At 34.6% G+C, this 17,196-nt stretch overlaps 1 protein-coding gene across 1 annotated transcript in view; it reads right to left on the bottom strand.

The window, feature by feature from the left end:
* ADAM10 (ADAM metallopeptidase domain 10) overlaps window positions 1-17,196 on the bottom strand; it is a 128,273-nt gene that overhangs the window by 70,193 nt on the left and 40,884 nt on the right. Inside the window, exons 3-4 of the mRNA XM_055320071.1 lie at window positions 3,891-4,009; window positions 1,684-1,842 (exon numbers count right to left, since the gene is read on the bottom strand). Of these exons, the coding sequence (XP_055176046.1) occupies window positions 1,684-1,842; window positions 3,891-4,009 (278 nt within the window). The remainder of the gene's footprint in view (window positions 1-1,683; window positions 1,843-3,890; window positions 4,010-17,196) is intronic.

Below are 17,196 nucleotides of genomic sequence, written 5' to 3'. Positions count from 1 at the left end.
AGTAAAAATATGGGCAGTAGCATTAAAAATAATAACAGTAATGTAGGCAAGTAGCACTAATGAATTTATGAGTTAACAAGTAGCTAAAAATTATAAATGCATCTTATCTAGAATAATTATTCTATTTTCTATTGCAAACCAGCATCAGAGATAACAAGCAGTTGGAAAGAATGAAGAAGTATAGAAACTGTCAGAGCTGATGGAGCAAAAAGCCAAGATGGTTAGGCTTTTCAGTAGATTATTAGGAGTGAGAATGAAATTACTGACAATAAATTTCTGGTTGTAGAATGGAAAATGAAGCCAGAAGAAAGTTGCCCAGTTAGGAAAATAGGCAAAAAATGAGAGACTAGCCTAACTACAGTCAAAAATAAAACTCATTAAAAACATGAATGAGTATTTAATAAAACATGAGTATTTAAGCATTATAAATTAGAAGAATGTATTTCTGTGGTATTTCACTGAAGCATTCTTGTGATTAGAGGACCAGAAATATATGGACAATGGTAAAATTAAACAGTGAAATCTAAGTACATTTTCTACTCTTAAAACACAGAAAGAAAACTCTCCCAACAAATTACCATCACATAAAAACCATGGTAAAGGACAAAATCCATCATGATAAACCTGGAGTCTTATCAAGCTGAAATCAAATCATTATTTCAAGATTCCATAAAGAAAGATTCAAAGGATTTAGAAATTACAAAAATATCTAAAATATTCCTTAAATACTACACAAATATCCCCCTTGAATTTTTTTTTTTTTTAAGATTTATTTAAACCACTGCACCACCGGGGCTGCCCTCCCCCCTGAAATTTACATTAGAAGATAATGATGATGAGGAGCCTGGGTGGCACATTTGGTTAAGTGTCTGCTTTTGGCTCAGGTCATGACCCCAGAGTGCTAGGATGGAGCCCCAAGTTGGGTTCCCTGCTGCTCAGCAAGGAATCTGTTTCTCCCTTTCCTTCTGTCCCTCCCCTTGCTTGTGCTCTCTTTCTCACTCTCTCTCAAATAAATAAAATCTTAAAAAAAAAAAAAAAAAAGAAGAAGAAGAAAATAATGATGCTTCAGAAGGCCATACACACAAAGGCACTATGGCATTAATTGACTGGCTGATATCAGAATACAGAATTTCCAATTCAGTCAGAGTTGGTTGACTCATAGTTCAAATAGAATTGGTTTTATCGGGCAGCCGGGGTGGCTCAGCGGTTTAGCGCTGCCTTTAGCCCAGGGCCTGATCCTGGACACCCAGGATCGAGTCCCACGTCAGGCTCCCTGCATGGAGCCTGCTTCTCCTTCTGCCTGTGTCTCTGCCTCTCTCCCTCCCTCTCTCTCTCTCTCTGTCTCTAATAAATAAATAAAATCTTTCAAAAGAAAGAAAAGAAAAGAAAAGGAAAGGAAAGGAAAGGAAAGAAAAGGAAAGGAAAGAAAGGAAAGGAAAGAAAAGAAAAGAAAGAAATGGTTTTATCTTATCAACAAAGTAGGACTGGCATGGATTGACAAGGAAATTACCTCCTTATATAGGTCTATTATTCGTTAAACTGAGATTTTGGCTGTGAAAATGTTTTCTAGCCTGATTAATAGCTTAGGACTGAAAATAGCTCAGGTTTTCTATGTCTCTATATACTTTTAACTATATATATGCCTTTTTGCAAAAGGCTACTTGATAAAATTTAAGTACTTACTGATATCATCTTCGTGATAAATGACGGAATGAAAGGGCAGAGTTCGGTCTTTAATATACCTCTCTGCTGGCTCAACATAAAACGTGCCGCCACGAGTCTGGATGAATCCTTCAAATCTTCCATCAATAACAGACCCATGGCTAAAACTTCCTTCTTCACCTTTTAATGAAAGCAAGAAACTCTTGAAAAATTAATTTTCACATAAATGTTAAATTCATTCTTCTTCAAAAAGCCATTCTTATATATTTTAAGAACTTGAACACAAATTTATTGAGGAAATTACATTTCACATAAAATATATCAAGCTGAATTTGAGATGTGATTAGCAACTAGTACTTGGTTAAAATCTATACAATTATTAGATAACAACAGTGACAAACAGAACATCTGTCTCACTGACAAACTTATTCCCTGCATCTAAGCATAGTATCTGGCAAGCATTCAAGTCATTCAATAAATAATTGTTAAATTAACTTAAATTCAGAAAGAAGCAAGCAGATCCACTGATAAAATATGCACTACAAAAATAAAGATATTAAAGTATCTTTTGAGGGGTGCCTGGGTTGCTTTTGAGGGATGCCTGGGTAGCTCAGTTGGTTAAGCGTCTGACTCTTGATCTCAGCTCAGGTCTTGATCTCAGGGTTGTGAGTTCAAGCCCCACATTGGGCTCCACGCTGGGCGTGGAGCCTACTTAAAAAAAAGGGGGGAAAGAAAGAAAGAAAGACAATAAAGCATCTTTTGAGTTTTTGCTCCAATTACCATGAATAAAAAAGTTCTTTTCCTACCTGATATAATCTGCATGAGACTTTTAGCCTCCTATTTTTACAAATACATTTTAAAATAATAAAGTATTTTGAACAAAAGCATACCAACAATCCTTTTTAAGATACTGGATTTGTAATACTGTCCCATCAATTATACTTCTCTTGTGAAAGAAAATACAGGATAAAGAGTATTTTGAGATCGTCACAAAGAAAAGCTGAGCACCAACCATCAAAAGATATTAAGAAGGGGAAAATAGGAGAATGGTGTGTTAAAAGTTAAATTTATTTGTTAAAATTTTCTCATTAAAATAAGTATCAGGCTTTCCACAGTTTCTAAATTGTAGATTAACATTAATTAATCGACTGTGAATTAACTAAGAACTGAAGCTAAGAACCCAAAACACTGGTATTTTAAATAACATGATTTCTATCTGCAAACTCATTTAGTCCTGTACTTTTTTTGACCATCACCTAGCAAAGAAAGGCAGACACTACAAAGTTATCGGCCCAGAAAGATAAATGATCAAAGGAATAACAGAAAACTATGGTTTGAGATTGAAAGTCTAGCCTGACGGAAAAACACTTTCCTTTGTTTACAGAATTAAAAGAGTACAAGAAACTTTTAATTTATTAACTAAGTTTCACCTACAAGTAAGAAATTCTCCGTATAGAAATGTCTCATTTATTTGACATAAAAATTAGAAACATTTTTAAACAATTTTTCATAATGTTATGATTTTGAGTGGAAATTTCTCTAAATATGTGGAAATGAAATTTAACTTTCAGTTAACTTTGTCTTAATAACTGAGAATCCTCTTGAATATTAATGTACAGTTATAATGATATTTTGACCCTAATACCTCCTAAAGATTTTGACTGTTCTTCCCACACTACTCAATTGTCAAATGTAACTTTCTCTTGGGTTAAGTGTGCTCCCCATCCCCCCAGTACCTTCTTAATCAGTTGTAGTAAGAGAATTTGTTAGAATTGTGTACACAGCAAATAGATTCAGGTAGGATAGCCCTGGAAGGATTTTCCTACGAATGACTTTGTCATATTATTTTTGGCTGTTTAGTTGACCTTTACAGTCTCCCTTTCGTTTTCTTCTCTTTTCTTATAAAACACAGCTAATTTTTTGCTCGAAAGATCAGAAAATGAAAGAAGTCATTTAAAAACTTTTAAAGAATCTAACACTTTGTAGGTATTGAGAGAATCATCACTTCATACTTTTCAGAAGTATGGCATTGTATAATTCAATATTAAATATACATATAAAGATAGGTCTAAGAGTTAATTCATTCTTCAAAGACCATTACCCTTCATGACATATTTAAATCTCAGGACTTATCCCACCCTTCTGAAATATATGCTTATACCTCAAAATATGTGTGTTTCTTTGTGTAGAAAAACTAAAGAAAAGAATTCTTCTAAGATTCAACTTACCATAAATATGTCCAGTGTAAATATGAGAGGTATCATAATCAAGTACTTTATTTGATGTTTCTACTTTAAATTCATCACTGAAAAGAGATGTATCCCTCTTCATTCGTAGATTGAAATGTCTGGAAAACAGGGTGAAAAGGGGAAAAAATGAAATTAAAAGGACCCAAATTTTAAACAACTTTTTTTTATTAAAAAGACTGCAAAATATTCACTGTTTCCCACCATTGTCTACTTGGAAACATACTGTCCAAGATTTTTCTTTTAAAAATTTTGCTCTAAAATTCAACCTAATAGCTGTGATACAACTCTAAATTATATAAAATTAAACAGTAACTAAGATATATTATAAATTAAATGCCGAGAGGCTGATTCCTACATGGTAAAACAAGTTAATTTCAATAGCAACTAAGTTGCTTGGACATAAAAACAAGCTTCTTGAACAAATTACTGTAATTCACCACTACCTACCTGCCTTCCCTCTTTATCTCTTTAGTAATTCTGCAGCTTTACCATTTTCCCCTACTTTTCACAACTCAAACAATACATTAAAAAGTGCCACCTATATTAATGACTCTTCTTGGAAAGCAAACATGCTTGCTCTTTTACATACACATACACACACAAACCTTCAACTCCTATATTTTTTTTTTCCCTAGGGCTTCTAATTCTTCTAATTATCATTAAACCTTCCTTAATTTAATTTGAGAAGCCAAAGACCATGACATTAGCCCAAATCATACTCATTCTCAACTGTCTTCTATAAAGGAAAGAGAAAGACCAAAATATTGAGGTAAAATTAAATAAAGAATCTAGGATTTAAAACAAACTACGAATCAAATCTTGTGCCTAAAATCTACTAGCCCAGGATTCCTATCTGTTAAATAAAGATAATACATTCTATCCCTTAAAACTCTTTTAAGGATGACAGCTTATAATCCATGTAAAGTCAATAACACAACACCTGGCACACAGGAGTTGCAAATAAATGGTAACTAATTAGCTATCATTACTAAACTCTTAAAAGTATATCTCTTTTATAATTGTCATAAAAGTCTGCAAATAGCACAATTTCTCAATGAATCTGAACCAGTGTTCAGATAGCAAGTCTCAAATGTTAGCAGCATGTGGAATAACTTGAATTCTCACACACTGCTGGAAGAAGTACAAAACGGTGCAATCACTTTGGAAAACGGACAGTTTTACTAATATTAAACATAAGAAAACCCTATGACCCACAATTCTACCCCAAGAGAAATGAAAATATAAAAAGTTAAGTCCACAAAAATAAATTGAACACAAATGTCCACAGCAGTTTCATTCATAATATAAAAAACTGGAAATAACCTAAATATCTATCAACAAGTAAAAAAAAAAATAAAAAGATTGTGGCTTATTCATACAATGGCAAACTACTCAGCAATAAAAAAAATGTCAAATTACTAAAAATATGCACTTCTGTGAAGACTCAAAAGAATATATATGTAATTCTAGAATAGGCAAAAACCTATCTACAGTGACAGAAAGCAGACGGGTGGTTGCCTGGGGTGAAGAGAGACTAAGAGCAAATAGGGATGAAGGAACTTTTGGCTATGATGGACATGTTCTATTATCTTGATTTGAATGGCAGTTACACAAATACATACATGAGTCAAAACTTAACTCACACTACAAACTTGAAATGAGTATAGTTGACCTTTGTTTTTTGTTTCTTTTTTGTGTTTTTTAAGATTTTATTTATTTGAGAGAGAGAGAGAATGCGCAAGCATAAGCAGGGGGAATGGCAGAGGGCAAGGGAGAGGCAGACTCTGCTGAGCATCCCAGGACTCTGAGGTCATGACTTGAGCTGAAGGCAGAAGCTTAACCAAGTGAGCCACCAAGGTGGCCCTACAATTGACCTTTGAAAAAAATGGATTTGAAATGCATGAGTCCACTTACCCTTGGATTTTTTCCCCATAAATATAGTACGGTACTGTTTTCTTAACATTTTTTCTCTAGCTTACTTTGAGAATAAAATAAATAATATATAAGACATACAAAGTATGTGTTCATCAACTGTTTTATAGATCGATAAGCCTTCCAGTCAACAGCAACTATCAGTAATTGAGTTTTGGGGGAATCAAAAGTTGTACATGGATTTTTGACTGCATTGAAGGGTTGGTGCTACTAACTCCCACATTGTTCAAGGGCCAACTGTATATTTTATGTAAATTATACTTTGCTCACTTCAGCAACACATATACTAAAAACAATATATAAATTATACTTTTAAAAATTGATTTTAAAGAAAAACTCATTTTTTAGTATGTAAGGGTCAACAAGGTATACTCATTAACTTTAGAAAGTTATATGCCTTTTTCAACTTTTTCTATTTTCTATTTTCCTTAATTTCATATCAATCTTGGCACTCTTTTATTTTGAAGCTATACTCATTTCCTACTTGCCTAAAACACTCACCAAAACTCCTAAAGCTTCCCAGGTCCTGTGACAAGGACTCTACGGTAGGAAAAGCATCCTCTAAGCCTTAAGGTTTCCATCTCCTACCCCAAGTAATCAAAAAGTCAAACACGTCTTCTAAATAGGAACTCTACAAAGTTAAAAATAGGCTACCCCGAAGAAACAGGAATCCTGCCTGAATTCTTACTGCAATCTGTCTGTTATAAAATTTCTTTTGCTAACTGACAGGAAATTCTTAATCATTTATGCAGGTATAAATAAATACACTATTTTTTCAAAGATCACAATATTTTGAAAAATCATTAACTTATCATTATATATGCTTCTAACTCACTGTACAAAGAGCATCTGAAAAAAAAAAGCATCTTTGGGATGCCTGAGTGGCTCAGTGGTTAAGTGCCTGCCTTTAGCTTGGGGCATGATCCTGGGGTCCTGAGATCGAGTCCCACCTCAGGCTCCCTGTATGGAGCCTGCTTCTCCTTCTGCCTATGTCTCTGCTTCTCTATCTCTCCTGAATAAATAAATAAAATCTTAAAAAAAAAAGAAAAAGAAAAAGTATCTCTGTTAAACTAAAACACTAAATATCCAAGAGTTTAATATATTTATCATTCAAGATTTTTAATTCGGCAATATTATAAGAGCAAGAGTATATAAGCAAGAGTATATTCTATATGCAAAAAAGGGCGGGGAATAAACTTCCGAAAGACATTTTAGCTCAGTATAAGAACAATCTATGTCCCCAAAATAGTTTTATGTCACTTAAAATGTTTAAGCACATAGGAACCCTAGGAGGGAAGTTATAACAGAGAGAATTTAAGAACACTTGAAGTAGGTCTCTTCCAACCCTGATACTGACAGCCTAAGAAAATCACCTCACGTGTACAAAATGTTATTCTCCACATTGATTTAAATTGGACTAACCCATAGATAAAATCAGTTCTTAATTATCCATACACAATCAAGTAGCAGTATAGATAATAAAATTTAAAAATAAAAAAAATCAAATTTCAATCATACCCCCCAAATGCACTGCTTTTATTAATATCAATATTAATTTGCATCTAAAACATGTTAAGAACAAAAGAGGGAATGGAGCAATAGCCTGAACGGCAGGTAAATGGTAGAAAGAAGCCAGACTGAATTAAAGTCTGTCACAATCTATGAAATAGATCAACTGATACATGAATAATCAGACATGGATATAATTTATTCCATTAACTAAGTCACTAAATTCCAATTTCTTAATTTTAATTCTACTACTATCTAATACATATCTTTATGCTATTTTAATATTTCTATGAATTATAACTTCTTTGCAACATTCCTGTTGGATAACATATTATAAAATAATAATAGTTAGCTAACCACATTCAACCTTCCCAGTTTCTCAACAAGCCCTGAATAAAAAACAATCTGGTTTTTTAACTGTTTAAACTTTTGGTTCAAAGGTCAGAAAAAATATAGTGAACATTGCCTTATAAAAAATCATTGTATTCTGGAAAAAGTTTGATGGTTCATCAAAAGTTAAACGGAGAATTACCATATGACCCAGCAATTCTACATCTAGGTTTATATACCCAAAGGAATTACAGTCAGGGACTCAAACAGATTCTTGTACACCAACGTTTATAGCAGCATTATTCACAATAGAAAAAGATGGAAACATCCCAAATGTCCACCAATAGATGGATTTTAAAAATGTATGTATGAGTGGGATACATATAGAATGGATTATTCAGCTTTAAAAATGAATGAAACTCTGATACGTGCTACAACATGGATGAACCCTGAAAACACTTTGCTAAGTCAGACACAAAAGGCATACTATGGCATGACACCACTCATATGAGGTACCTAGAAATAGGTAAAATTATGGAAATTGAAGGTAGAATAGAGATTATCAAGAACTGGTAGGAGGGCAGAAATGGGGAATTATTGTTTAATGGGTAAAGAATTTCTGTTTGAAAAGATGAAAAAGCTCAAAAAAAGGACAGTGGCAGTAGCTGCACAACACTATGAATGTACTCGATGCCACTGAATTGTTCACTTAAAAATGGTTAAAATAGTAAGTTATAGGTTATTTTACCAAAATATAGATAGATAAGTAAATTTCAAAAATCACTGTATTCGAAAGACCTGGAGTATAAAATAAAATTGTGTGGCCAAAGATATCCCTTAGTGATAAAAGCCCCAAGAGAACCAATTGAGATAGTGATATTGTGATGATAATAATGGGATTATAACACCCTTCCTAAATGTATATAGGTTTATGATTTTCACAGCACTTTTACATATGTCATACATCTTATCCTCACAGTAACTGCAAAGGAGGTATGAGGAATATTTTTATCAAAGGGTATGACTCAGGGTCACAAGACCAGAATTAGGACTAGAACTTCAGTATTTGGTTGCTGCATGTTGCTCTTCCTACCACAACACAAATGCATCTCAAACATGTGAATTAAAAAGTAAAGCTAATACACACAGAGTGCAGTATTAGTCTTAACGTAGTATCAGTCTCTGCAAATAAGCCATCTTTTAAAATCTCAACAAATGCAAATGAGATGATAAAGAGATAAAAATAGGGCAGCCCCGGTGGCACAGTGGTTTAGCACCGCCTGCAGCCCAGGGTGTGATCCTGGAGACCCCGGGATCACGTCCCACATCAGGTTCCCTGCATGGAGCCTGCTTCTCCCTCTGCCTGTGTCTCTGCCTCTCTCTCTCTCTCTGCTCTCTCTCTCTCTCTCTCTCTCTCTCTGTGTGTGTGTCGCTCATGAATAAATAAAATCTTTTAAAAAAAAGATAAAAATATAATCTTATTTAACTTTCACTGAAAATTTTATAATACAACCATAAGAAATCTTTATTAATACTTGTTACTTTCAAGAATAAGCTAAACTGTCTGCTTTTACCATGTTTCTTTAAGTTTAGTTTTATTATTTTTATTATTATCATATAGCACACCGTCATCAAAGATAAACTTTAGATTTTTTTTGGCAAGGAAGATGCTCTGGATAAAGAATATTACTTGCACTTGGAATATTTTTCTACCCTTAGATTTAACCACTATATCGATTCTAATGATCAACAGTGTTTTGTCTCTCATACTGATCATAGTGGTTCTACTGTAATTCTTTCTTGCTTTCCTCAGTGATATTATAGTAGATGTAAAGAAAGGAGTGAAATTATAGGAGAGCAAAATCAGATAACAAATGACAGTAGTTTGAAAAAAGATACCAAACAGATCCCAATTCTCTAGCTTCAGTGTTTTGAAGATGTAGTTGTACCACATGGTAATAATAGCTGGTTTTCCTTTCTAGGCTTTAGAGAAAGCACTTTACATCTAAATCAAACAAATGGTAGAAGTACCAGAACCACCTCTAGTACAGAGCAACAAAATAAATTTTGTTTAGAATATGATTCTATAAAAGTTTCTGGAAGGTCATGTACTCTCTACATCTTTATATAAAGAAGTATCTTTCCTGTACATTACAACAGTTACAACAGTAAGATCACTGAGTTAAAAAAAAAAATCCCCTTTTTCCATACAGTGAGTATTTTGGCTAATGAGAGTCTGGCTCTGATTCTCAGAAGAAAACAGCAAAAATAAAGGGTACAGCCCATAAACTCAAGTCCTATGAGGACAAAAAGCCTCAACTACTAAAGTCCTTTGGTAATAGAAGGGAAGAGCCCTGAGAGCAAAATCCTTGCTTGAAAGTATGTCAATGTAATCCAGCAGCCTCAAAGACCAGGACTCTCGTGTCTCTCATGTTTAAATGGAACAAGTCTATGGTAGACCTGGCTCAATGACTACTAAAAATAAAACTGTTAACCACCCCAGAGATTCTAGCTATATAGCTGGAAAGACATATTAGTAACAACAAAATAACCTGATTAAAAAATGAGCACTGTGTCCTGAAGAGATCTGACATTGCCTGAAGAGACATTTTTCCAAACAAGACATACAGAACACCAACAGGCACATGAAAAATGTTCAGCATCATTAATTATCAGGGAATTACAAATCAAAACCACAATGAGCTCACTCCTCATACCTGTTAGAATGTCTATTATCAGAAAGGCAAGAAATAACAAGCGTTGGAGAGGGTATGGAGAAAAACAAACCTTTATGCACTGGTGGCAATGTAAACTGGTACAGTCACTATGAAAAACAGATATACCTCAAAAAATTAAAAATAAAACTAGCATATGATCTAGCTATTCAACTTCTGTATTTATCTGAGGAATACAAAAACATTAATACAAAAAGATGTATGTACCCCATGTTCACTTAAGTATTACTCACAATAGCCAAGATATAGAAACAACCTAAGTGTCCACTGATAGATGAATGGATACAGATGATGTGGTGTATCTATGCACTGGAACACTACTTGGCTATAAAAAAGGAAGAAATCTTGATATCTTCAGCAACATGGATGGAACTTGATGGTATTGTGTTAAGTGAAATAAGTCAAACAGAGAAAGACAACACATGATTTCACTTAAATGTGGAATCTAAAAAACACAACAAAACAAAACAAAAGCAAACTCATAGATACAGAGAACAGACTGGTGGTTACCAGAGGAAAAGGGGTTGGGAAGTGGGCAAAATGGGTTAAAGGGATCAACTGTATGGTGGTGATGGGCAATAACTAGACTGAGGGTAGTGATTACTTCTAGTACATACAAATACAAATCATAATGTTGTACTCCTAAAACTTATATAATGTAATATACCAATTTTACCTCAAAATCAATAAATAAAAAATTAAAAATAGGGGAGGAGAGTGGAAAATAAGGTAGAAGAATAGAATCTAACACAGAGAAGAAGGGACTCCAAAACAAAATTAATGAAGACTTGTCTGGGCAGCAAGCAAGCTATTCTTCAGGTGGCAAACACACTAAACCATCTCTATGATTATATCCCTTCAAACTACAATATTCCCTATTCCATTTCTGGGGGGAAGTGAGGAAGGAAATTTGCCCCTCTGCATTCAATCTATTTTCAAACTCTCTCTAAAAGAGTTATTTATTTATTTTAGAGGGAGAGTTTGCACAAGTAGGAGGGGCAGAGGGAGAGGCAGAGAGAATCCCAAGTGGACTCTGCAATGAGCTTAAACTGGACACAGGGCTTGATCTCACAACCCTGAGATCACCACGTGGACTAAAACCAAGAGTAGGAGGCTTAACCAACTGCCCCACCCAGATGTCCCTCAGATCTCTCTTTTTTAAAGATAAAACCAATCATCATCTCTTCCCTATGATCTCAATTATTTCACTCTCATTCACATTTTCCAGCCCCTGTTAACTATTCAGATCCAGGAAGGCCTAAGGATCTAAACTTCTCCTCTCCAATCTCTACTTCCAGGTTTCACGCATCCAACTGTGGCTATTCAAGTAGCTCATGTTTCCTTCCCTGTGGGTGAGTACTGTACTCTCTTCTTATCCTAAGTCTTCCTCCCACTTAAGATAGTTTCCGATGAAGCAGAGGTACTGCTGTTCTGCTACTGCAAAATACCTGACAGCTTTTTGATTTGCCCCACTGATTATCTCAACTTCCAGGAGAAAAAGAACACAAATAAGAACTTCTTTTTCTAGACTTAATACTAATAACCTATGATTAACTGGTTGATGAAGTGACAAGAAATTAGGAAGATGGCTCAGTCAGTTGAGCGTCTGACTCTTGATTTCAGATCAGGTCATGATCTCAGGGTCACAGGATCAAGCTTGCTGAGCTCCATATTCATCAAGAAGTCTACTTGAGATTTTCTCTCTATCTCTCTCTGCTTCTCCCTGCTGAACTCACACACACTCTCTCTTTCTCTCAAATAAGTAAATCTTAAAAAAAAAAAAAAATACCACCATCATCTCATCACCATATAGTTAGTAAAAAGAAAAAAAAAACAGCATGATAGCAAAATTTTCAATAAAGCATTGGACAAAGTGACCTTTAAAGTCTCTCAAGATTTAGAATGTGAAAGGCTCACTCATTTGACACACAGGAGTAAGCTATTTGTAAAACTGAAATGTAAGATTTTGGGAGTCAGAACAGTTTTACTATGGAACAAAACAAAACAAAAAAACAAAAAAACAATGAATACTGCTTGTAACACAACTATTTGTCCCATACCATCATTTCTAAGCTTCCTGATATGCTAGACGTTGTGTTCATATATGATTTGTTGGTTCAGCATCATTCTCCCAGAAAGGACAGTTTTGGAACCTAACTAATACAAAGTGATTATAACTTAAGATTTAAGAGATGTACACAAATAATTAAGTTAAATAATGTGTTTGTGCTTCATACACAAGTAAAAATTAGCCATGTTATACTTAAAACATAACTGGGTCCTTGTAATCAATCATCACAGGATTAGTAGAGATGGTTGGTCAAAGATATTGCCCAGGGATCCCTGGGTGGCGCAGCGGTTTGGCGCCTGCCTTTGGCCCAGGGCGCGATCCTGGAGACCCAGGATCGAATCCCACATCGGGCTCCCGGTGCATGGAGCCTGCTTCTCCCTCTGCCTATGTCTCTGCCTCTCTCTCTCTCTCTGTGTGTGTGTGACTATCATAAATAAATTAAAAAAAAAAAAAAGATATTGCCCAATATGCTCTTGTAACCAAAATGCCTAAAAATATACTGGCTATTTTCATGAATCACTAGAAATTCACACCAAAAAAAAAAAAAGTTATGTTGTTACCCTATTTATATGTGAGTATAATGTATCCAAATCTGGACTAAACTGCACAATTAGATCCAGCAAGGTCATCAAAAATTCAAAGAAGGGTAAGTAACATAGATTAGGAATATTGCTAATGTTCAGCATAAGAAAAGCAAGAAGCAGCAACTGAACACTCCCCTCCTTGAAACATTGTTTTCCTTGGCTTCCAGGATACCACACTCTCAGGTTTTCTACTTAAAAAAAAAAAAAAAAAGATTTTATTTATTTATTCATGAGAGACACAGAAAGAGAGGCAGAGACATAGGCAGAGGGAGAAACAAGCTCCTGCATCGAGCCTGATGCAGGACTCGATCCCTGATGCAGGATCATGCCCTGAGCCAAAGGTAGATGCTCAACCACCAAGCCACCCAGGCATCCTTTCTTCTACTTTTCTTAAAACTCTTCAGGCTTTGCATTCCTCTCCTCTACCTAACTTTAAATTGTTGGCATTTAGCAGAGTTCTCTCCTAGGCCTTCATCAAGAATTCCACAGACCATGTCCAAAACTAAAGTTTGATTCCTCCTCAAATTTACACCTGTTACAATATTCCCTATCTCAATAAGTAGACCCAGTAGCTACTCAGCTGCTCAAACCAGAAAATAGCCCTCTTTTGACTCCTTTTATACCTCACTATGTAATCAACCAAGTCCAATAAATTCTACCTTTAAAATATCTCTTAAATCAGGGTGCCTGGGTGGCTCAGTCAGCTGGGTGTCTGCCTTGGGGTCATAATCCTGAAGTCCTGGGATAGAGCCCCACATTGGGCTCCCTGCTGGGCAGGGAGTCTGTTTCTCCTTCTGATCCTACCCTCTCTCATGCTTGCTCTCTCTCAAATAAATAAAATCTTAAAAAAAAAAAATCTCTTAAATCTATTCACTCTCCTTTATCACTTTTATTTTTTTAATTTTTTTTAAATTTTTTTATTTAGTTATGATAGTCACAGAGAGAGAGAGAGGCAGAGACACAGGCAGAGGGAGAAGCAGGCTCCATGCACCGGACCAGACGTGGGATTCGATCCCGGGTCTCCAGGATCACGCCCTGGGCCAAAGGCAGGCGCCAAACCACTGCGCCACCGAGGGATCCCTCCTTTATCACTTTTAATACCAACTTAATCCAGGCTACTACTTCCCATAAGGACTAGTGCAACAGTCTCCTAAACAGCCTCATGAATTTAATTCTCTCCAAACTATTCTTCATTTGCAGCTAGACTGAACTTTTAAACATTATACAGTTATTTATTAAAAACCTTTCAAGGCTAAGTAAAAAATTGTTACCATGACTTACATAAACTCTCAAAGATCTGGCTCTTTCTTACATCTACAGCCTCATTTGGAACCATTCTCCCTCACATTTTAAGCACTACTCATATACCAAAATTTCTTCAACTCCAATAAACATGCCACATCTCACCTAAATATCTTTGCACATGCTGCTTCCTCTGTCTAGAATACATTTCTTCCCCTTCTTTGGCTAACCAACTCCTCTTCTGTCATCCTTTCAGGATCAGTTTAAATGTCATCTCCTAAGAGTGGCCTTCCCTGACCTCCAGACAAGATGGCATCCCCCAAAGCTCCCATAGCAATCTTCTGAATATTCCTTTCTTGATATTTGCCACAGCTATTACTCCTAATCTAATACCTGCTTGTCTCATGAATCCATAAACTCCTCACTAACAAGGACTTTGTCTTGTTCAGTAACTCTATTTTTAGTGACTACTAAAGTGCCTGGAATACATTAGGTGCTTAAAATATGAAAGTGGACTTGGTAATTGCTGCATATTAAAACTACAGAAACATCTCTTGTAGCTCAAATAAGCTCAAACAAAAGAAATGCAGTGTATTTGTTCATTCAATCCAGAAATCAAAATTCCATTCAACTGAATCAGTGGTTTAGGGTTAAAAAGAAAAAATACTGCTACATTACACAACTATTTGTCCCATACCAACATATCTAAGATTCTAGATATGCTAAATTTCTGGTTTATATTTGATTTGTTGATTCAGCATTATTCTCCCAGTACAGACTGTTTTAGAACTAGTTTGAAGTGGTTATAATTTAAGATTTCAAGACATACACAGATGAACAGCTTGATTTTATCCCTATGTACAAGTATTAAAAATATTCGTCAACCCCCCTCTCAAAATTGGCAAGCCAAAGCAGCAAAGTCTTTTAGGAAGTTAGAAAAGAGGGTATGATACAACCAAGTGAGGCATCTCAGTGTTTAGAAGCTTTTCAAAAAGAAATTATATGATTACCAAAGAATTTTTAAACACAGTCACCAGTTTTAAAGTAGCATACAACTATACAAGACTTCACTGATGCTTAATAAAACAATCCAAACAAGCATAAAATCAATAAACTAAACATACTCATTTAGTAGTTATATAAAGGATTCAAGTATCATGAGACAGGATAAGCATTTAAATAACCTTTAGTTATGTAAAATCCTTGCTATACTTTTAAGAAACATCACAACTTACATGGGACTTAAAATCACTTGTAGAACAGGGAAAAAAAAACAAAAAACAAAAAACCAAGGATGGCTATGAATCCAAATTAAATCTAAGCTGGAGTACTTATCTCCTAAACGACTCAACCGCACATGCAATATTTTAATATGAAATACAATTTCCAGTTGAGGAAATGATTGATGGGCTTTTCTACTACTAAAACATACATAATTTCTGACATTTACTCTCTAGATCATCAACTCCAGAAACTTACAACAAAAGCTTGTTTTTGATGAGTGTTTAGAGGTGATGAGGTATCAAAAGAGTTAAAAATAGAATAAGTTTGAATTTTTTTCATTTTATTTTTATTTTAAGTAGGCCCCAATGCCCAGGCTGGGGCTTGAACTCATAACCCTGAGATTAAGAGTCACATGCCCTACCACATGCCCTCCCAGAAAAGTACTTTTATGTCTTACTTTCATTCCCTTTTCAAATGAGGAGGAAGCTCAGGTTTTGGGGGGTTGTTTTTTTTGTTTTTGTTTTTTTTTTTTACACTCATTCTAGCTCTACCACATAAAGCCTAGTTTAGTGCTTAAAAACATGTAAAATCAAAATGGTATTTCAGATTGAAATCATATCTAAGAAGCTAAACTCTGAGCAATCATCAACTCTCAATTTAGCTTCCTAAATACAAAATTAACATGAACACAACTCAGCTCTTGTTTTTATGATTCAAGAAGTAATTCAAATAGCCAGTGTCCCTTCAGATTTTTTTTAAAAAACATATTTGCTAGGCTTTAAAAAAAAAAAAAAGTCAGGCTTTTAATTTCTGTGTAAAGAGAAAACAGGCAAGAATAAAGAATATTACCTCCTAGAAAATCCATGGCTGAAACAAAAAGCAGTGTGAAATATAGTTTAATAATATATGCCAAAGAACACTATACTGACATAAAGTAGGTACTAAATAAACACTCTTTCCTTTATAAAGTTTTGCTCAAACCTGCTCAAATTTTGCTGGAAAGGATTTCAGTGCCAAGTCAGCATTTTTCAAAATTCTGTTCTTACTCATACATTAATAACATTTTTACAAAATTCAAATTTATTCTCTTGTTCTTCTTTATGAGCTGACATCTCTTTGTGCTCCTTGGATTCTTATCTCTGCTCCTCAAAGTGTGCTGGTTTGTCTACAGAGGTAAAAGTGTCCTAGCTTTCTACAACCTCACTCATTTAACCCAAGATATTTCCAGACTAACCCAAATCCAGTCAGGATCCATCAAAGGGAATATGTCTTTTACAGATTCCTTGGGCCACGTTCTTGATACCCTCATATTTGAGCAATAGGAAGAACTTAAATTCCAAACTGTGAAAGAAAATGTCAAATCAAATGTCTGACCATTTGTTTTTAAAAGATACATACTATTAATAAGGCTACAGGAAAAATTATCTTGTCAAATCAGAAAAAAGCATGTAAGTTCTCCAAAACATTATATAGCACTTAAGAAAAAAATCCGGTACCTTTCTATACTATGTACAAATCACATGTTGATAGAAACAATTTTTTATTTATTATGTACCCAAATAATTATACACAGAAGCAGAAAAAGTAGTTTAATATTGACTATATAATGTTTGACTATTTAAAATTTAGTACTTGAGTGTTACTAATACATTTTATAG

The sequence above is a fragment of the Nyctereutes procyonoides genome, unplaced genomic scaffold, assembly GCF_905146905.1.
Source record: "Nyctereutes procyonoides isolate TBG_1078 unplaced genomic scaffold, NYPRO_anot_genome, whole genome shotgun sequence".
Lineage (NCBI taxonomy): Eukaryota > Metazoa > Chordata > Mammalia > Carnivora > Canidae > Nyctereutes > Nyctereutes procyonoides.
Note: the sequence above shows the minus strand (reverse complement) of the source record. Positions and strands in the feature narration are given on the sequence as shown.